General features: G+C 42.7%; 1 protein-coding gene across 9 annotated transcripts; it reads right to left on the bottom strand.

Annotated features, from left to right (window-relative positions):
• Window positions 1-1,468: 1,468 nt before the first annotated feature.
• Window positions 1,469-16,760, bottom strand: LOC146662726 (uncharacterized). Of its 9 annotated transcripts, none has more exons than XM_085419356.1 (7): window positions 16,495-16,760; window positions 13,765-13,941; window positions 13,440-13,501; window positions 9,693-9,747; window positions 8,385-8,460; window positions 6,846-8,176; window positions 1,469-4,025 (listed from the first exon to the last, which is right to left on the bottom strand). In XM_085419356.1, exons 5-7 carry the CDS (start codon window positions 8,400-8,402, stop codon window positions 3,815-3,817), a joined length of 1,560 nt encoding a protein of 519 aa, XP_085275482.1. In that variant the 5' UTR covers window positions 8,403-8,460; window positions 9,693-9,747; window positions 13,440-13,501; window positions 13,765-13,941; window positions 16,495-16,760; the 3' UTR covers window positions 1,469-3,814. The 9 variants fall into 9 exon arrangements, with proteins under 9 accessions (XP_085275482.1, XP_085275481.1, XP_085275484.1 ...); XM_085419355.1 differs by lacking the exon at window positions 13,440-13,501 and adding an exon at window positions 13,308-13,370; XM_085419358.1 differs by lacking the exons at window positions 9,693-9,747; window positions 13,440-13,501 and adding an exon at window positions 13,308-13,370.
• Window positions 16,761-22,589: the final 5,829 nt, after the last annotated feature.

Genomic DNA, 22,589 nt, shown 5'->3' with positions numbered 1-22,589 from the left:
AAAGACTTATACTGAATTGTATCAGAACTCTTTTGAATGCATAAAACGGATGGAAGTGTTCCCGTTGTGAAGTTTGAATTGTCCAGTCTGAATTGTCCTTTAAAGTCGTTGAAACCTGTAGCGGAAGTGTCAGTGTGCAAACCCTATTATCTGGGATAGGGCTTGTCTGAAATACAGGGATGCTTGAATCAGTTTCTCAGGCAAATCCTACAATCCGATCGCATGGCTGGCCACATCATTTCATGATCATTCAGGATCTCATTTGGGCTGTTCTCGCCGTCAGTGGTTCTCCAGAATCCTTTCTAGTAGTTCAAAAAACCAATCTACACAAACAGTGCAGAACAATGAATTTCTTTTCCATCTTGTGTTCTTAACATGAGCTCATGAACTTCTTTTCCAAATGTATTAATAACAAATGGCATTCCATTTAGCTTTACCAAGTTACAAGAGTTACAGTAACTTGTTTGTACCAGTATCAACTATTTTATCACAATTATATCACAATAAAGAACATCAGCAGCTTAAACAGTAATGTAAATAGTCATCGCAATCAAGGTTACATTCATCCATAAGGCTAACAAGCAAAGGTAACTTAATTCACAGTGCAAGTACTAATGAACTTGAAATATGCTCATTTCTATTAAGACTTAACCATTCTAATATAAACAGAGCTAGTGCTTCTATCTGAATACCTCCCCGATCGGAATATGGCTTCGTGGGGGTAGGGTAGCTAACAGCTATTAGCAGCTAGCATCGGCAGTAAAACACCTTTAGCTCAAAGCATTCAACACTTATAACACACTGTAAAGAACAACAAGAAAAGTAAAACAACACACCAAATTTGATGAACAAACGGCATGTCACTCACTGGGATATTCCAACACAAATAACTGGACAGACGTTATTCCCTTTGTGGTCAGAGTTCGGGGCCTAATAAAAGAGTAGCTTATTAGCATTTATACGTAAAACAATCTGGTCTCATTAATCAGGTTGCAGCATTGCATACCAAATACTTTTCGGTGAGCTCCGACACACACTTGACTGCCATCAGAGAGGGAAGATCTCATAGGAAGAGACAGGTAATGCTTCCTGCGCACTAGACGCACGGTTGTCAGAACACAAAACTGCATTACAGCACCCCCTTCTGACAATAACAGGCTATAGCCTTAGATTTAAAAAAAAAAGGGGGGGGGGGGGGGTTACGGCCCTGTATTTCACATGGGTTACACTATTATCTAACAATTCTCAGCCTGTAATTTTGTACTTACTATATAAGTCTAGGATATTCTGTTCAGACTAATTTGGCGCAGGAAAATTGCACCCTGACTTAAACTGGCTATGATATCTAAGCATGTTTGGAAATCCCTCTGCAGCTCTACATGTCAGTCTCAATAATTCAGTTCAATCATAGAGCCAAATTCACTCTTTTACCCATTATTACATGGAGGGCCAACTCTTAATGAGAACCATTGCAATGTGTGTGTGTGTGTGTGTGTGTGTGTGTGTGTGTGTGTGTGTATATATATATATATATATATATATATATATTAGGGGTGCAACGATATTCGTATCGATATTGAACCGTTCGATACAGTGCTTTCGGTTCGGTACGCGTATGTATCGAACAATACAACATTTGTAATTTATTTTATCAACTTTCCTTCTGACGATGCTGTCTGTGTGGAGCGCTCAGTGAATCTGCGTTCGACTACTCCGCCTAGGCTGCACTGTCGAGCGCAGATCCACTGAGCGCTCCACACAGACAGCATCGTCAGAAGGAAGAGCGCAGGGCACCTCCCCCACCCTCATTCAGATGTGGTGTTTGGAATTATTTTGGTTTTCATGTGACGTATGACCCTGAAAGTAAGTGCGTCATGGACTAAAGTAAAACAGTATGTTGGATGTGCCATGCAATGCTCAATTACATGGGTGGGAACTAGTGTGTTAGCGCAGTTAGCTCGTTAACGTGTTGGCCGTCTAGCCCCATGCACGGGGCGATCGGCGGTAGCTCGTTAACGGAGATTTGCCGTGTTGTGGCGTTAAGGTCATTTCAACGAGATTAACCTGAAAGCACTAGTGGGAACACAACGAATATGACTGCACATTTACGCCGACATCATCCTAGTGCAAAGACAAAAACAACAAGCATGCTACTAACTTTAGCCGAGTCATTTAGACAGCTGTTAGCACATGATTCTCCTTATGTTGCTGAGAATATAACCCAGAAGAAGCGGATAGTATAGCTTTTATTTTGGAAAGAGACATTTCTCTGTAATAAACTCTCTTTTCCAAAGATGCATGATTCCTCAATCAGATACAGGGCTCGCAATATCGCTAGCCTGACGTCCTGGGGCTAGCGATTTTTTCAGTCGGGCTACCAAAATCTATCTCTTCCCTGCCCGTCGGGCTATTGTAAGAAGGAAAAATATATGTCAATGCTTTTGCATTCTTTCAGAAATGTAGCTGGGTAATTATGTCATTGGCATCGGTGAGCCACTGTCAATATGTGACATATTGAAATGCGTTTGAATTTGCGCTTGTTTTTTTGCTTTCACTTTGCAATCGTGCGAACTGTGTATAGAGAGCGACAGCACTGATCTGTGAGTGATGATAATTTGTGCACCAATTCCTCTGACATCGTCTTATTAATCGTTAGCTTACTATGCAAACATGACAAGTGAAATCTCCCGCAGCTTAAACATGTGAGAGGTTGATCGCAGAGAATCGCTGAGCTTATGTGAGTGCGTGTGTAAAAGCAGCAGGATATATATTTTAGTTCTGCTGAGCCAAATAAGACAGGTCAGGGTGAAGAAGTGACAGCCAAAGAAAAGCTTACCACAAAACGGAGAAGTTATGACAAATCAGACTATAAGGCAAAAAGAAAGTGCAGCTTTATGATTTCATGGACAAAATAATTTCTGTGGCTGCAATATGACGAGCTAAATAACCAGGGCTGCACATAAATGGTCCACAGGTGCGCATTCGCTGTCAAAATAAAAAACACGCACAAGGGTTAGGGTTAAATTTAAAAACTGTACTTTTGAGTTAAAATATATATTTATAATTTTAATAAATGACAAATTAAAAAGGCATGAACATTTTTTTTGTATCGAAAAAATATCGAACCGTGACACCAAAGTATCGAACCGAACCGAACCGTGAATTTTGTGTATCGTTGCACCCCTAATATATATATATAAATCACTAAATGAACTTTATTTAATCACTATATTCCTAACATGCACAGACAGTGAGTGACTTCTCTCTGCATGTCTTATTTTCACCTTTGACCTTCACTGCGATGTCTGGGAGCCCGTCCCCTTCTCTCTGCCTCTCACACATCCAGTAGCAGGCCATGTTTGTGCCTTCATGAGCTGTACCATCCAGTGTTTTGCTTTATTAAGTCTTTAATATCAATTTTTTTGTCAGTCTCGTATTTACATTTTTCTTTATATCCGGGAGATCTCTCAACCTTGCCAAATCCCATTACACACAATGTACATATGTTTGCACTTCACATCTCCTTTAGCCCATTTTTAGAGACTCAAGTTCATTTATCAACACTTAACTGTTGGAATATTTCCTAAAAATAAACTGAACGTTGAAACCAAATATTTCCTTGGATTTATTGAAATGAATATTTGCAAAGCAATCAAAACAGCACAATCTTCACACCAGCATTGACAAAAATATCACCTCTTTTATACTCCTTGTATAAATTGTATCCTACCTACACCCGTTTTCACACCTTCTCTTGTGTGATTAGGTAGAGGATCATTAGGAGGTCCCTCTAAGGGGGACGCTCCCACAGAGCTTAAATCTGGAACTCTCCACCATTTGACCTTAGACCTGAAGAAGATTCTCGGTTGAGAGGTGAAATAATCTTCAAGCAATTTAAAGAAGTCCAGATTTTTAGGGTCTGTTGCAGAGTGAAAGTTTTTCCACAAAAGGTCACAGTGAAACTCTTTCCCACCACCACAGTGATGACAGGGTTGAGAACTGGATCCTTCTGTGTTGCTCTGCTTCTAAACAAAGACACAAAGACAGTGTAAGTCAGGTGTAACCCAGAGTAATTTCCTGCACTTATTTCCTGCCATTGAACGCATCACAAATGCATGACTCCAACCACATGACTTTGCTCAGCCAATCGGATGGCATGTAGGTCATAGTAAGCCTGTCCCGGCTTCCTTCCGTCAGATGCGTGGAGGCAAGCCAGGTGACAGAGCTGTTGCAGGTGTGTATTGGCAAACATTTGCTTTTCCCGTTTTAATGCATTTTTTTAACACCAACTAACTTATGCAACTTAGATGCTGATTACTGTGAGCCAGAGCCATAATGTTGTTGTGCACTGAACAGAACGGAATTGGTGAGTTTGAACTTTTAATTGACTGTTTGTATTGCTACCAGCTGACGCTAATCGGCTGCTGCCGGTCCAAACAATTTGATTTTGATTTGACTGATAGTTGTTGAATAACAAATGTTGTGGAGCTACATAGTATGTATGTATGTATGTATGTATGTAGCAGTTGAAATGTTTTCAGTTAAATCCTTAATGGTTAGGAATATTATATTTAACCAATATATTGTTTGTTTATTTATTTATAAATTGTGTACACAGGAACAAGAATAACGTAATGTATTTAGCTTAATTGGCTGACATTTTTGTATTATTCTTGTGATTTCTTATTGGCCTTGTTTATTTAATGCAGGCCAGGTGAACCTTTTTGGGGTATGAAAAAGGATGGCGAGCCAATGAACGGCTAGAAGCAGGACACATTCTGCAAATGACGCTTCCACCGGTTGGGTAGGAAGCTATCAAAGACAACGCTCTGTCCCCATTTTCCAAATACACTGATTTCTGCAATCATACACACCATTCCCTTCATTTATGGACAATAGCGCTTGGACATCTCTCATGGACATTCAGATTAAACTCATGGACTTCAATGTGGATCAGTGGATTTGATATTAACATGTGGTATTTATGGGGGAACTGTTTTTTGAGAACCTGTGTTGCTTGGTATAAGCCAGACAAATCTGTTTAGTTGTCTTTGTGCACCCTCACTGGGTTTTTGATTAATTGGATAGCTGCAGCAGGAGTGATTAAGTTTCTTTTCTTGTTATTCTTTTTTTGGGGTTTGGTTAAATACATGGTACCTGCAAAACCATTTTTTGTGTTGTGTGTATTTATTAATCACTGCCCATCAGCTCCAGTGGCATCCCTAAATCTTCTGATTAATAATAACCATAAAATCACACTCAATCCCTAGCCTGTATTACTTCATTAGCGCTCCATCAGTGTTACACAGGGAATTCCTTCAACATTTTAATTCTGAAAGTGGCCTGAAATAAAAAGTAAGCTGATTCTGAGGGGGTCAGGTGGGATACACTGATTGGTTTTAGTTAGATGACCCTCCTGTTGTTCATTTAGTAAATACAAGTAAAATGGATTGATTCTTATAAAGCACTTTTTCACTCTGCCTGAGCACTCAAAGTGCTTTATACAACACGGTAAAGCACTTTGCATGCTAGAGTAAAGTGACCTGGTACTGAGACTCAATAAATGTCTTTGTTGTAGAGCAACCTTTCTACCAGTGGTAGGCAACCTTTCTGATGATGAGTGCCATCTAAAATTTCCTCAAAAGTCAATTTACCATATCAACAATTGCATTAACAATAAATTTAATAATGCTGCATATCAACAGTTACATAACTGCTAAGTGCTACATAACTTTGCACTTTTGCTGTAACGAGACAAATTTCCCACCTGTGGGACTAATAAAGGTCATCTTATCTTACACACTATATAGAACAACTTCATAGAAATAGATTTGCTATATTTCAAAAAAAAAATTTTTTTTATCCATAACAAGAACACCATAACAGCAAAGGAACTATACAAACAGAAAATGCAGATGCTATTAATGGTCGCCTCACAACAATGGTAAATGGCCTGTATAGCGCTTTACTTAATCCCTATGGACCTTGACACTGCATTCAGTCATCCACCCATTCACACACTGGTGATGGCAAGCTACATTGTAGCCACAGCTGCCTTGGGCGCACTGACAGAGGCGAGGCTGCCGGACACTAGCGCCACCGGGCCCTCTGGCCAACACCAGTAGGCAACGGGTGAAGTGTTTTGCCCAAGGACACAACGACCGAGACTGTCGGAGCCGGGGCTCGAACCGGCAACCTTCCGATTACAAGAAGAACTGCCAACTCTTGAGCCACATTCGCCCCAAAAACAATGATAAGAAAAAATAAACTGGGCTAATATGACTTATCTTTATACAAGGATTTGCAGATTAATGTGATCCCTGCCGCTGCTTTGTATTTGAAAGTTGTGTTATCTGGGGATCATATTTTGTAACTCGTTGAGGTGTCCCGTTATATCAGCGAGAAAGAAACATTGTCAACCCATCTTGATGCATGCTCAATCATCCAGGTAAGTAAACCTCCAAAAATCGATTCTGTTCATCTGGACATATAATTTTGTGGGAGAAACGTTTCGTCACTCATCCAAGTGACTCCTTCAGTCTCAGCTGACTGCAAGTTTCCCCCAATCTTATAAACAGTACATTTGCATAATGGTCAGTGGTTGTTGATCAATGGTCATGAGAATCTGCATAATTAAGCTTAAGGAACTGAACTCCCAGCACATTGTTCCTTCAGTGGGCTGGTTTCAGTCATTATCTAAATGCACTATTTCCAAAATTCCAAAATTGAGTCCAGTAGAATTACTAACATGCGAACACAATTTAATGAGCACACTTGAACGAAACAGTCAGTCTTAAACAAGAAGATAATAATATACATACATACCTCACAGTAACTGCACTTGCAGTTTCTTTCTGGTGTGGCTCTGTTGGTGGATTTTAAGGTAACGTGGAGCTTTAAAAGTCTTCTCACACAGGTCACATTTATAAGGTCTCCCCACAGTGTGGGTAAACATGTGGCGTTCTAAGTCTTTATATCTCACAAACAGTTTCCCACACTGATCACAGCAGTAAACGTCATTTCCAGTATGAATGCGGAGGTGAATATTTAGGCTGCCTAGCAAGTGGAAGGTTTTTCCACATATGTGGCAGCTGTACGCCTTAAATCCAGAGTGGATAACTTGATGACGCTGTAAGAGGCCACTGTGAGTAAAAGCTTTACCACACTGATCACAGCTGTATGCTTTAACTCCACTGTGGCTGAGTTGGTGTCTTTTTAAGCTTCCAGCCTGGGTAAAAGATTTTCCACACAAGTCACAGGTGTATGCTTTAACTCCACTGTGGATGAGTTGGTGTGTTTGTAAGTTTCCAGCCTGGGTAAAAGATTTTCCACACAAGTCACAGGTGTAAGGTTTAATTCCACTGTGGATGAGTTGGTGTGTTTGTAAGTTTCCAGGCTGGGTAAAAGATTTTCCACATAAGTCACAGGTATATGCTTTAACTCCACTGTGGATGAGTTGGTGTCTTTTTAAGCTTTCAGCGTGGGCAAAAGATTTTCCACACAAGTCACAGGTGTATGCTTTAACTCCACTGTGGACGAGCTGGTGTGTTTTTAAGCTTCCAGCGTGGGCAAAAGACTTTCCACACAAGTCACAGCTGTATGCTTTAAATCTACTGTGGATAAGTTGGTGTGTTTGTAAGTTTCCAGGCTGGGTAAAAGATTTTCCACATAAGTCACAGGTGTATGCTTTAACTCCACTGTGGATGAGTTGGTGTCTTTTTAAGCTTTCAGCGTGGGTATAAGATTTTCCACAAAAGTCACAGGTGTACGCTTTAACTCCACTGTGGATGAGTTGGTGTCTTTTTAAGCTTCCAGCGTGGGTAAAAGATTTTCCACACAAGTCACAGGTGTACGGTTTAATTCCACTGTGGATGAGATGGTGTCTTTTTAAGTTAGCAGCCAAAGTAAAAGATTTTCCACACAAGTCACAGCTGTATGCTTTAACTCCACTGTGGATGAGTTGGTGTGTTTTTAAGCTTCCAGCCCGGTTGAAAGATTTTCCACACAACTTACAGATGTAAGCTTTAACTCCACTGTGGATGACTTTGTGTTTTTTTAAGTTTCCAGCCAGGGTAAAATTCTTCCCACACTCGTCACAGCTGTATTTTTTCTGCCCCTTTCTTCTGTGAGGTTTGTCGGCCTCCTGAGAGCGCTGACTTCTCGCTCCATGTTGGTCCTGCAGTGACAGAGATACAAACAGAGGCAGTGAGTGAAATGCAGTCGTGGAACAAACTGAAACTCCATTAGTGGAATCAAAGATGTCAACAAACACGTCGTAGGTGTGTTACCACCACCTTCTAGTGATAGTATGACATTACAATTATGAGCTACAATGAGAGTTGTAACTTGCACACAGGTTCAATAACAGAGATATTCTTGCTCACCTTTTGGGTTGAAGTCATTGTTTCCTCTGTAGTGGCTGAGCTGAGTCTAAATGGCTCGTCTCCTCCTGATGATCAGCTGGAACAGTTAACAACAGTGGTGAGAAACTGCAGTAATGAACCTCCACTGAGTAACTGCAGTTTGGTGCTTCATTTGAACCTCATAGATTTTATTAAACAAAATGGATAAAAAATACTCTACAAAACAGAAGGTGAGCTGATGGTAAGAGTATCATCATCTCAAACTACATCAAGATTCTCAGACCATGTCACGGTTCACTTGATCCCTGCAAACAGGCACAAACTGAAACTGTCTAAAGCTTTTGTGAAGACACTGAAGCAGTGGACTGATGAGGCTGTGGAGAATCTGCAGGCGTGTCTGGACTGCACCGACTGGCAGGTTTTCAGAATTGTTATCAACAGTTTGGATTATTATAGAGATGCTGTGACGTCCTGTAACATCAGCATCTGTGAGGAAGCTGCACAGCATCACACACCAGGGTGAGTTAGAATACTGACCAGCTCTGGTTCACAGCTAAGCTAAAGGAGCCTGAGGCTGGAAAAGCAGGAAGTGTTTCAGGCAGAGGCGGAGGCAGACATTTGATACACCCAGGGCTTAGCCCTAAAGGGTGGGGGGGGGGGGGGGGGGTTAGAAATGACTGAAAGATTAATAGGCTCCGTTTTGGCAGGCAAGGCAGAACAAAACCAGGGCTGTATCATGACACGCGGACTAAACCCCAATTCAACCAGACCCAGAACTGATCCGGAATTAAAACAGGACTAATGAGGATTTAACCAAGACAGAACCAGAATCAGAACTAGATGATAGTAGAACTAAAAATCATCATAGACCTGCACTACACTTATTTTTTAATTCTACCAAAGTCCACTATTTAGATTGAGAAAAGTTTATATAATTATTTAGCCTTGTTGTGCAAACAAGCTGCATAACTTAATAAATATAGAATTTGAAAAATAACAAACCTAAAAAGAAACACTAGGTACGAGATACATGAGGACCTATGATACAGTGATACTTTTGGTAAACAACCATTTGACTAACACAGGGGTGGGCAGTCTCAGTCCACGAGAGCCGGTGTCCCTGCAGGTTTTAGATGTGTCCTCGAACCAACACAGCTGATTTAAATGGCTAAATTAGCCCCTCAACATGTCCGGAAGTTCTCCAGAGGCTGGTAACGAACTAATCATGTGATTCAGGTGTGTTGACCCAAGGTGAGATCTAAAACCTGCAGGGACACCGGCCCTCGTGGACTGAGATTGCCCACTCCTGGACTAACATGTGTGTCTCACCTGCTCTTGTTCCATCTCTGTTCTGTCCTCATTCTCCTCTCTCTCCCTCTCTGTGCTGACAATCAAGCCAAACACCAACATCATCAAATATACAGTGGAAACCAGATATTTACACACTCTTCGGATAAAAACACTTTCTTAATTGTAACATCAAATCAGACTAAATGTTTATTTTTTTAGATTGATAAATATAAAAAACATATTTGTTAACTTTAAGAGTAAAGAGAGAAACTATCTGTATTAATTGTAAATGGCACCAAATTGTATTCAAACTTGAGCCACACTTATGGAGCTCCACAGTTGTCTTCCTGGGCCCTATTTCAGGAAGCCGGTTTAGTGGAAAATCTGAGTAAGTAAACCCTGAGTTAACGAAAACTCTGGGTTTTCGGTTTCACAAAGCGAGTTTAGATTAATTCTGAGTGAGTCACTATGACGACACACTCCGTGAAGCTAACCTGCCCCCTAGCAGGTTTACTACAACTAACCCTGACTGTCTCCGCCCCTTTGTCGGAAACCTGACAGTAGGAAGTGTCGGACATGGCGTGCCCCGTCCTTGAAGAGCCAGTAGATCGTGAAGCCCAAATTCTCCGCAGAGCTCTCCGCCGGGAGAGAGTGATCAGAGCGCGTTTGGACATTTTATCATTTCCTGATGATTTTCTGTGTGAACGTTACCGTTTCTCAGCACAATCTATAAGTTATTTGGATAACATCCTCAGGCCATATATTACGCATGTGACATCGCGGACATGCTCTCAGTTCATTACATATTATTTGTATTGCACTTCGGTTTCTTGCAAACGGGAGCTTTCTGTATAATATTGGTGACGCTGAGCACGTTTCCAAGGCTACCGTCTGTCGGGCAGTCAGGAATGTTACAGTTGCACTGAAACGTCTCCTGTACTCGTTTGTGGTGTTCCCCGGTCATAGACCCACAAGATTCATCAAAGAGGGATGCCACAAAGTTGCAGGTATCAGGATGACCAAAACTTAATTTATGATGTGGTGATACTTGGACTACTACTTAAATTTTACATTTATTTTCAGGGTTCCCAGGCGTGATTGGCTGTATAGATGGCACTCACATTCCAATCATTGCTCCTTCAGTAAATGAAGGAGACTATGTGAACAGGAAGTCTTTCCACAGCATTAATGTACAGGTACATAGTTCCCTGTAGCATTTCAAACTAACAAATTATTTCATTATAGTAATGGATGCTAATTTGTGTTCTCTGCACTGTGAAGATCATATGTGATGCTGCCAACATTATCACAAATGTGGAAGCCAAGTGGCCAGGCTCTGTCCATGACTCACAAATATTCCGTGAATGTACACTGAGCACAAAATGTGGACATGGTGAGTTGAGAATACTTTAAAATATATAAAGACCAATTGCTTCAGAAGTGTATCCTTCTGTCTTAGGAGAGTTCACTGGCTACTTGCTTGGTGATAGGGGGTATCCATGTTTACCCTATTTGCTTACCCCTTACCCTGACCCGGGCCCACAGCAGCGATATAATCTGGCTACCGTATTTTCACGACCATAAGGCGCACTTAAAAGTCTTAGATTTTCTTCAAAAAGTGCGGCGCGCCCTATAGCGCGGTGCGCCCTCTGTGTTGTAAGGAGGACGTAGTAGAGAACACCATGAGAACGCTAAAGGCTGAAGTGTGGGCGTTGATCGTATATACCGGGACAATCGCACATACCTGTATAAAAGAACAGGTATGTGCATTATGCAGGACATCGTTGTTTTAACAACCCTGAAAATGGCAAAGAGACACGCTTACGAAGCACAGTTTAAACTGAAGGCCATCAGCTACGCGGAGGAACATGGAAATCGAGCAGCGGCGAGAGAATTTAAGATTAACGAATCGATGGTTCGCAAGTGGAGGAAGCTGGAAAACAAGCTCCGGCAGGTCAAGAAAACGCAGCTGAGTTTCCGCGGACATAAGGCGAGGTGGCCCGAGTTGGAAGAAAGACTCGAGCGGTGGATCATCGAGCAAAGAACGAGCGGGAGAAGCGTTTCGACGGTCACCATTCGGCTAAAAGCAGTTTCACTAGCTGAAGAGATGAGAGGACTACGGTAGCGCAGCAACTTCCAGCGGATTATAAGGAAAAGCTGGCCATCTTCCGCTCCTACTGCAGCAAACACATCGGCGACAAAAACATCCAGCCCAGCCACATCACTAACATGGACGAGGTCCCGCTCACTTTTGACATCCCGGTGAGTCACACTGTGGAGAAGAAGGGGACCAGCACGGTAGCGATACGCACAACGGGGTATGAAAAGTCTTCTTTTACTGTTGTGCTTGGCTGCCATGCTAATGGACAGAAACTGCCGCCTATGGTGATTTTTAAGCGAAAGACTTTGCCTAAAGAGAAGTTTCCAGCAGGAATCATCATTAAGGCAAATGAAAAGGGCTGGATGGATGAGGAAATGATGAAAGACTGGCTGAGGGAGGTGTATGTAAGGAGACCAGGTGGTTTTTTCCACGCATCACCATCGCTCTTAATCTGTGACTCTATGCGTGCCCATCTCACAGCCGATGTGAAAAAACTAGTGAAACAAATGAACTGTGAGCTTGCTGTCATTCCGGGAGGCCTGACAAAGAAACTCCAACCGCTGTACATCGGTGTGAACCGCCCGTTCAAAGTAAGGCTGCGAGTGGCCTGGGAGCGATGGATGACCGGTGGAGACCACAGTTTCACTAAGAGTGGAAGGCAGCGCCGGGCGAGTTACGCCACAATTTGCCAATGGATTGTAGATGCTTGGGCTAACATGTCTGCTGGCACTGTTGTTCGAGCTTTCGCAAAAGTCGGCATCGTTTCCGAGGAGCCGCACGGCACGGAAAGTGACTCTGACGGTGAAGAAAGTGAACCTGGCATGTTTGATGGAGATTTAGCGCAGCTGTTCAATTCAGACACAGAGGATGAGGACTTCGATGGGTTTGATTGATGATAAAAATGTGAGTACCAAACTTTGTTTTGCTCCTGCTTTATTTTTAAATACGCACACTTGTATGCTTGTGTGTTGTTGATGATGACGATTATTGGTAATAAAAATGTGAGTAAGGTACCGAATTCAGGTTTGCTCCCGCTTTATTTTTAAATACGCATACGGTACTTGTATGCGCCCTATGATCCAGTGCGCCTTATGTGTGTGTTAAATACAGTAAGGGCACACATAACTGAGACTGCACCTTTTAGCACAGTGCGCCTTATGGTCGTGAAAATACGGTAATTGCAGGACAAGAGCCAGAATTGAAATGACTATCGGAATGCTTAAGGCCCGGTTCCAGTGCCTGCAAAGACTCAGGGTCACCCCAGAAAGGGCATGTGACATTATTGTGGCATGTGTGATTCTTCACAACATTGCCACAATTAGAGGAGAACACTGTCCTTCTGAACCAAACATCAGCAGTGATCCAAACCATGAACATCCTAACCCTCCCACGGACATACAAGATGGAAGCACAGTCAGAGACACCATATGTCACAATCATTTCTTTTGACCCATCACCTCAACATGTTGAAAGACGAATAAACAGATTTTCTGTTCAACTGGCTTTATTGGTCGCCTGTGTTTCCTGTACACAAAGTATTAAAAGATGTAAACCTCATAAAGTGTCTCTGTTGCTTCCTCCTCTGTAACAGCTGTCAATGTTTCTTCATTATTTTCCTGCAGTAAAGAAATAAACAACATTGCTGTTCTACTGTAAACTCATATAATCTGTGGAGTATTACTCACAACTGCATGTTGGTCTGGCTCAACAGGAGGCTGCACCAGATGCAGTACACCACCACCATCAACTGATAGAATATGAGGTTTACACAGGTCACTTATAACTTACAAGGGACCAAATGGCAATTAACAAACATACCAATCACCTTACACTTCATTGTCATTATGCTCTCAAAGACAACCAAGACTGAGGGAAGGCAAAATCAGTAGGAAAATAACTTCACTACAAACAAATTCATTATGGTGAAGAGTTTATCAAATGAATGAGCAGCACTGCAAAGGTGACTGTGAAGAAAGGATGTATGCACATCATGTATTATTTTGAATTTACCCCCTATGTAGGCACTTGTGTCTTGCGGGGTTATTGACTCAGAGGATGTCCCCGCAGAGATGCCTTCAGCCACAGGGCGCCCACTGTTTTGGCTGAGGGCCAACTGCTCAGCCTCTGTGAGTGGTGGTGGTGGTGGACCCCCACCTGTTTTTCGGGCCTCCGCTTTTTTTCTGTTGGCTATAACGGGGTCACATTTGAGCATACAGAGTAAGCAAATATGTACTTGTAATGTGCTCAGATAATTTCAATAAGTGCTTACAGAAAGAAAATTAATGTAGCCTCTAACTGCAATTGATTTACATGGGACAAACAGACCAAGCACTATGGCTCATAATACAATTACACCTTACCTGTTTGGACTATATTTTTATATTTCATTTTTACTTGCTGCCAGGCACGTTTGGGGCCTGTTGGGTTGCACCTGCGCTCACATCACATCACAACATAAAATGTATAAAATAACAAATAAAATAACATATGATAAAATAACGTGTTAAATGGGTGGAAATCCCTCGATCAATGTTTAAATTAACACTCACGCATTGACTCTGTCGGCTATGTTTTGCCATGCATGCTCCCTGTCTTTTGCAGCTGAGGCTGTGTTACCTTTTTTTCTGCAAAATTTGCATGTTATCGGCATATGCTGCCATCAGAATTTCGGCCTCAAGCGCTGTAAGATACATTGACCGCGCCTTCTTTCCCTCCGTCTCCATGGTGACTCGCTTAATCTGTGCTCCGCTTATCAGGGCTTTATGTATCCTCGTCCGCGCGCTTCACTTGGGGTTAAAGCAACTCCGCGTTGACTGAACTAATTGTTATCAGCCTTTCTGAAACCGAATATTCCGAGTTGGACAGTTCGGGGTTACTCAACCGTGAGTGTCGTTTTTCACTCTGAGTTTTCTAAACCGGCTTCCTGAAATAGGGCCCTGGTGTTTTGTTGACATCTCTTGATGTTCCCATGTCACAGAAACAGGCTCTGTGTTTTGCCTTATATGCATCCACAGCTGTGCCACCAGTTTACTCACATGGACTCTACGAACCAATCAGAAGCTTCTTCAGCTCAGAATGGAATCGTCTGGAGTTTCTTATTAATTAACAATAAACCTAGTGCATATGTACACTTGATGAAAGTGATTAAAATAGACAGCGGAAACCGATTTATTTAGCCGTGGAGGGTAACAACTGAAAATATGAAATAAACACACATGTAAGCTAAGACTCTCTAAAAAACAGCATTGTTGTTGTTCGGCTTTTCATTTTACCATTTGTTGATTCACTTGAAGAGCAAGTAACGTAATATTGGTCAAGTGATCAGTTTGATATCAATCTTTCGTGATACACCGTCATATTTACATTATTTGTACGGCACGAATGATTTGCTTTGGTACCTGCTCAAACTTCAGTTCTGCTCTGTCTGCGTTTCTCCAACAGCCCACTCGCAGGCAGCAGCTGCCCCGCCCCTTCGCTCAGTCGCTTAGTGTCTGAGCTCGGATCATACCAAAATTAGGGGGGATTTACGCACAGTCGTAAATTCCCACAGTGTGCACTTGTGCCAGGTTGAAGGACTACTGCATATAAAACTGTTCAGTTAATACTAATTCATATCAGCTGATATAAGGAAAAAAATAATGTAAATATGGTAAGAAAATGGTTAAGAGTTTCGTGCGTTTTCCTCACTGCAATAAACGACTGCATGAGAGACGCAAGTCATGATCACTCTCGTGATTCTTTTCCCTCTGTTTTCAGGTAAAAGTGTTTAAAAGTTGATATATTTCCCATGTGTACACTGTTAAGATATTTAAGAGGTAATCCTTCATTGTTTTGTAAGAGTTTAGAAACATTGTATTTGTCCGCATATACGTGGCGGTTTTGAGCGTCAGTTTTGTACTGTGTAATGGCCAGTAAGATGACGGCAGGAACTAAAAACGCCGCTATTGTCAGCCATTTTGTCAGGAAACCTGTTCTGGCATATATGGTAAGATGGTAAATGGCCTGCATTTGTATAGCGCTTTACTCAGTCCCTAAGGACCCCAAAGCGCTTTACATATCCAGTCATCCACCCATTCACACACTGGCAATGGCAGCTACATTGTAGCCACAGCTGCCCTGTAATCACTTTAGTGTTTTGGTTTATTATTTAGTGTTTTTCTTCCACCACGTGACATTTAGCAGTACAGAATGTGAAACGTCTCTGTTCATTTTCACTGCAATAAACTAGTGCATGAGTCATGATCACTCTCGTGATTCTTTTCCCCTGTTTTCAGGTAAAAGTGTTTAAAAGTTGATATATTTCTCGTTTTCAGGGGTGTAACACACTGTGTGCCTCGAATATTGTGTGTACTTTTTGTTTTATACAGTTGTCAGCCAGGCATTTCACTTCCTCTCATGTGTTCATCCACAGCAGCTGGACAATAAAGTTTATTGTGACCCTGATACTGCAGCAGATCGCTCTGGTTTCCTGTCATCACTTCAAATAGAAACGAGGCTGTAGAGGTTTGGTGCAGGCAAAAAAACAGCTGCAGGGACAATGAAAAGACTTTTCTGCTCCAACTTCTCCCAGCATGCTGAGCTAATGATTAGTTGGTGTTTTTCTCCAAACACTCTCTCACTCTTCTCTCAACGTGTTCACAATAAACTGTGAACAGACACCGAGGAGAGCAGCAGAAGACCTCATTCAGGAGCTAAACTCAACATGAACTGAACTCACAGTAAAGTTAGCTCGGTGCTTACCTTTAGATGAGCCCACAAACCGAGAGAAACTCCGCGATGAAGCTGCAACTCTTTCCAAACACAGGAAACAGATCAGGGAGCAGAGACCCACGTGGTTCACGCTGATCGCAGCTACGATCCAGGAGACAAGGGTGGGCAGATCGAAGCAGATATCGATCAGGACGTTGGTAGTGGTTTATGATCGATACTTTAGTTTTTTTCTCTCCTCTAAGTTCACTACTTTACTCCCGTTTCATGACAAAGCAGCTCTCTCTGCTCGGCTCCTCTCCTGCTAACAAATTTTGCTCCGCCCCCTTCTTCTTCTGCCGTATAGGGTTTACTGGCGGTTGGCAAACAGCAAAATGGTGCATTACCGCCACTAACTGGTGTGGAGTGTGGACAGAAAAGACAATAAAAATAAATAATAATAAATCAAATCCTCTCGAACAAATGGGTCTGCCTTAAAAACCAAAATACAGCCTGATAACTTTCACTTAAAGAGGTCGTGCAAAACAGATCAATCAAGTCCAACTTCACTTCCATACCGTCCAGCTTTTTGATCAGTTGTCTCCTTTCAATATCAAATCACAAATCAAATCACAAATCAAATCACTTTTTATTGTCACATCACATGTGCAGGCACACTGGCACAGCACATGCGAGTGAAATTCTTGTGTGCGAGCCCCACAAGCAACAGAGATGTGCAAACACAACAACACAAACGAGCAAAATACAAGAATGGCCAACCTGAAACTAATAAATATATGTACAATATATAATAGTGTATGCATTTCTGGATGTGTATACTAAATATTTTCCTACGTGTGTGTGTGTGTGTGTGTGTGTGTGTGTGTGTGTGTGTGTGTGTGTGTGTGTGTACACATTTTTACAAATTAAATAGTAAAAAAAAAAATAATAATAATAATAAAATATATAAAATATACAGAGTGAGACATGTGCAAAACAGTGGCATTACTGTACAGTATGGAGTGCATAATGTTGAAGTTCCAGTAGTGAAGCTGAGGTGTCCATGACGTGTTCAGCAGTCTGATGGCCTGATGGAAGAAGCTGTCTCTCAGTCTGCTGGTACGGGACCGGATGCTGCAGAACCTCCTTCCTGATGGAAGCAGTCTGAACAGTTTATGGCTGGGGTGACTGGAGTCCTTGATGATCCTCCCCGCTTTCCTCAGGCACCGCTTCCTGTAGATGTCTTGGAGGGAGGGAAGCTCACCTCCAATTATCCGTTCAGAGCACCGCACTACTCGCTGGAGAGCTTTGCAGTTGTAGGCGGTGCTGTTGCCATACCAGGTGGTGATGCATCCAGTGAGGATGCTCTCAATGGCACAGTGATAGAAGGTCCTGAGGATGCGGGGGCTCATGCCGAATCTTTTCAGTCTCCTGAGAAAGAAGAGGCGCTGCTGCGCCTTCTTCACTGTTTTGTTTGTGTGTACTGACCACGTAAGATCCTCAGCCAGATGTACTCCAAGGAAGCGGAAGCTGCTCACTCTCTCCACAGCAGCGCCGTTGATGGTGATGGGGGTGTGTACTTCTCTGCACCTCCGGAAGTCCACTATCAACTCCTTTGTCTTTGCGACGTTGAGGGTGAGATGGTTGTCTTGACACCAGTGGGTCAGGGCACTGACCTCCTCCCTGTAAGCCGTCTCATCACCGTTGGTGATAAGACCCACCACTGTAGTGTCGTCCGCAAACTTCACAATGATGTTGGAGCTGTTAGTGGCTGTGCAGTCGTAGGTGTAGAGTGAGTACAGGAGAGGGCTCAGTACACACCCCTGTGGAGCACCAGTGTTCAGTGTGACGGGGGATGAGGTGATACTGCCCAGTCTGACCACCTGGCGTCTGTCAGACAGGAAGCTAAGGATCCAGCTGCAGAGGGAGCTGCTCAGTCCTAGATCCTGCAGTTTCCTGTCCAGCTTCGAGGGAACGATGGTATTGAATGCTGAGCTGTAATCTACAAACAGCATCCTCACATACGTGTCTCTCTTCTCCAGGTGTGACAGGGCAGTGTGTAGTGTCAGGGCTATGGCATCATCAGTGGACCTGTTGTGGCGGTATGCAAATTGTAGAGGGTCCAGTGAGTCGGGTAGTGCAGAGCAGATGAAGTCCCTGACCAGCTTCTCGAAGCATTTGCTTACGATGGGGGTCAGGGCTACAGGTCGCCAGTCGTTCAATGAGGAGATGGTGGAGGATTTGGGTACAGGGACGATGGTGGCCATTTTGAAGCAGGCTGGGACTACAGACAGAGAGAGGGAAAGGTTGAAGATGTGCGTGAACACTCCAGCCAGCTGAGCCGCGCATGACCTGAGGACGCGGCCGGGAATCCCGTCCGGACCAGTAGCTTTGCGTGCGTTCACCTTCCTGAAGCACTTCCGCACATCCTCCTCAGACACAGTGTGCGCACTGACGTCATCCGCGGTGCGCACACTGTCCGGTCTCATGGTGTTCAAACCTCTGACAATTCAAGAAACATGTTCTATTGTTTCCTGTTCCCTACTGCAGTCACTCCCCTGTACAGTGTTTACCTATTAAAAACAAGGTGCTATTTGAACCAGTGTGTCCGAATCTCAGTCGAGATATAATCGTATCCTCTATCATGTTTCGGCCTGTACTTCTCATTTTCCCCACTTTCCTTTAGATTTTATAAAACCATCGCCCTTTCCTCTCTTCCTCCCATTGCTTTTGCCACCTTTCCTTCATTTTGTATCGTACTGTACTCTTGAGCTCCGTCCTACTCACACTAATAACCATATCTACCATCGGTCTCCTTGTTGCGACTTTTGCTGTCCTATCTGCCATTTCATTTCCTTTACCTCCACGATGCGCTGGTACCCATAAGAATGTGCCCATAAGCCCCATCATAACAAGTCTGAACAATGTTTGGCCTGGGGAGGCACAGAGAGAGAGAACTTAAAATACACCTGTTATTAAATGGTGAAGTTTATATGCTACTAATAAATGAACTCTCTGGGTTGCAGGACAACAACTTAAAAAAGAAAGAAAAGAAAGAGACTGGTATGACCAACCAGTGATGAAACAATAAATTTAGTGGTTAAGAGAGTCAAATTGTGAGAGGTTTTCTGCTGATTGAACAACACAAGTAATTAATGAAGGAAGGAAAATTCTCTTTTGTGAGTTTAAACATGATCTTAAGAATTTAAACATGTATCTGTGTTGTCCTGTCAACTTGGTGGGCTAGGAGTTGATTATATTGTGAGAAAAAAAAGGGGGGGAAGGGAAGGCTGACACAGGGCCTGGCTTGGTGTTTCTTCCCTCTCTTTGTAACACAACCAACACAACATCATTTTCCTGTTCGTCTGTTTTTGTTTTGTTTTTTGTTTTTTCTCTGTATGCTTCAGGCAGTGGTTTACCCAAAACACAAAAACAGGAAAGTGATGAACACACACACACACACACACACACACACACACACACACACACACACACACACACACACACACTGATCCAGAATGAAGTGATACACACACATGAACACGTGCGCAGTCGTTGATTGAGTGAGAAATGACACACACACCTAAACCGAAACGCTGATTCACTGAGAAGTGACACACACAAATACACGTGCACATGCTCATGCAATGAAGAGTGATGCACACACACACACACGCTGATGCAATGAAGAATGCTTTGCTAACAAATGCTTATGCTGATATGTGAAATGCTGCACACAAACATCCAAATACAGAATCTGTTACAAGAAGCCATTGATTACTTAGAATGTGTTTTATGTCACCCAGGGGGCATTTAGGTAGATTTAAGGAACAAGGTCTAAAATTGTCTGGTTATGAAAAGAATGTCTGTGCGTGATGTCTCTTTATGGCTCAAGGCCTCGACTGAAATGTTTACTGTGCTTGACACAGCCCTGATGAGGAGCAGTGGTACAGAGTGAAAATGATGAAGTTTGAATGTAAGTTTTATTTCGGAGCGCCACATTTTCTGTGATTGAGACTTAATTCAAGAAGGAACAAAAGGTGCTACAGTACCTGATGTTCTCATTCCCACACAATGTTGTCCCGGGAGGAAGCAAAACCTTCCTGTGAATGTCTCACTGATTTTTGGGTTTTGCTGAGTAGTAGGTTGATTTTATCAGTGAGGTTTGGGTTGTTTTCTTTCTCTACGAGAGAGAGAGAGATGGTTTTATGTTTGGACATGTCTGCAACGGGCCCTAGTATATGTTATTATATTAGTATTTTATTGGTTACGTTTGTTTTTGCTTTTGTTACAGTGCACTGAGAGGTGTGATCCACAAGAGGTGATATTTTGATATTTTGTGAGTTCGTGATTTAATAATTAGCTCTTTAAACCAGGCCTGAAAGATTGAAATTTAAAGCGCTATGAAATGTTCTTACTGAAAACAGTCGCAAAGTGTGCTTCTCCATGATTATAATGGGCTTGGGAGAAATTCACTTATAGGGGACACTGATCACATGAGTCCCGAGCCGACCTTAGGAGTAGTAAATGTTGAGCAACAATTCATCCAGCCTGCAACAGACGGTGGATGCTTTGTGTTGTTTTGTTACTGCAGGAGCAGGAGGATAAGAGACTGGAGGGGGAGAATGTAGTTTCCCATGAGAGTGTGGAACTGCAGATGTTAGATTTGTATTGTTGATTGTCATTTATGCTTAGAAATATCTACTCATATATGCTTAGAGTTGCATAATCAATGTCATGTTGGTAGAGGTTTGATCCATAACACTAGAATTACTGAGCCTTTTTTTCCCTGGTGCAAGTCCCTACTACTAGATTTACTAGCCCTGCGCAAATTCCCCCGACCCTAACACCTCTTGGCACCCCGCTGAGATTTTCACAGGTCTTCAGCTCCATTGTTCTCCTGCTTTTGTTGTGCAAACACACCATCCCCCAACCCCCAACCATGAGAGATTCAGGTCTTTCCTTCCCTGCAAGGCTACTTTCTTGTCACTACATTGCATGCCTGTCCATAAACACATATACACAGAGTTGTACATATATTTATATAGCCACACCTTACATAATATGCAAAAAGTCTAGTTATACACACACATATATATATATATATATATATATACAGTGGGGCAAAAAAGTATTTAGTCAGCCACCGATTGTGCAAGTTCCCCCACTTAAAATGATGACAGAGGTCAGTAATTTGCACCAGAGGTACACTTCAACTGTGAGAGACAGAATGTGAAAAAAAATCCATGAATCCACATGGTAGGATTTGTAAAGAACTTATTCGTAAATTAGGGTGGAAAATAAGTATTTGGTCACCTCAAACAAGGAAAATCTCTGGCTCTCACAGACCTGTAACGTCTTGTGTAAGAAGCTTTTCTGTCCCCCACTCGTTACCTGTATGAATGGCACCTGTTTGAACTCATCATCTGTATAAAAGACACCTGTCCACAGCCTCAAACAGTCAGACTCCAAACTCCGCCATGGCCAAGACCAAAGAGCTTTCGAAGGACACCAGGAAAAGTATTGTAGACCTGCACCAGACTGGGAAGAGTGAATCTACAATAGGCAAGCAGCTTGGTGTGAAAAAATCAACTGTGGGAGCAATCATCAGAAAATGGAAGACATACAAGACCACTGATAATCTCCCTCGATCTGGGGCTCGACGCAAGATCTCATCCCGTGGGGTCAAAATGATCATGAGAACGGTGAGCAAAGATCCCAGAACCACACGGGGGGACCTGGTGAATGACCTGCAGAGAGCTGGGACCAAAGTAACAAAGGTCACCATCAGTAACACACTACAACGGCAGGGAATCAAATCCCGCAGTGCCAGACGGGTTCCGCTGCTGAAGCCAGTGCATGTCCAGGCCCGTCTGAAGTTTGCCAGAGAGCACATGGATGATACAGCAGAGGATTGGGAGAATGTCATGTGGTCAGATGAAACCAAAGTAGAACTTTTTGGTATAAACTCAACTCGTCGTGTTTGGAGGAAGAAGAATACTGAGTTGCATCCCAAGAACACCATACCTACTGTGAAGCATGGGGGTGGAAACATCATGCTATGGGGCTGTTTTTCTGCCAAGGGGACAGGACGACTGATCCGTGTTAAGGACAGAATGAATGGGGCCATGTATCGTGAGATTTTGAGC

The sequence above is a fragment of the Rhamphochromis longiceps genome, linkage group LG9 (assembly GCF_057381845.1).
Source record: "Rhamphochromis longiceps isolate RC_006_pf linkage group LG9, R_longiceps_female_GT1.1, whole genome shotgun sequence".
Taxonomy (NCBI): Eukaryota; Metazoa; Chordata; class Actinopteri; order Cichliformes; family Cichlidae; genus Rhamphochromis; species Rhamphochromis longiceps.
Note: the sequence above shows the minus strand (reverse complement) of the source record. Positions and strands in the feature narration are given on the sequence as shown.

What these genes read in the sequence shown, in the direction of transcription:
- LOC146662726 (XM_085419356.1), bottom strand. An exon ending in AGCCACACCAGAAAGAAACT is followed by an intron (nt 4,026 to 6,845) that starts GCAAGTGCAGTT and finishes GTCTTTGTTTAG; the next exon opens with AAGCAGAGCAACACAGAAGG.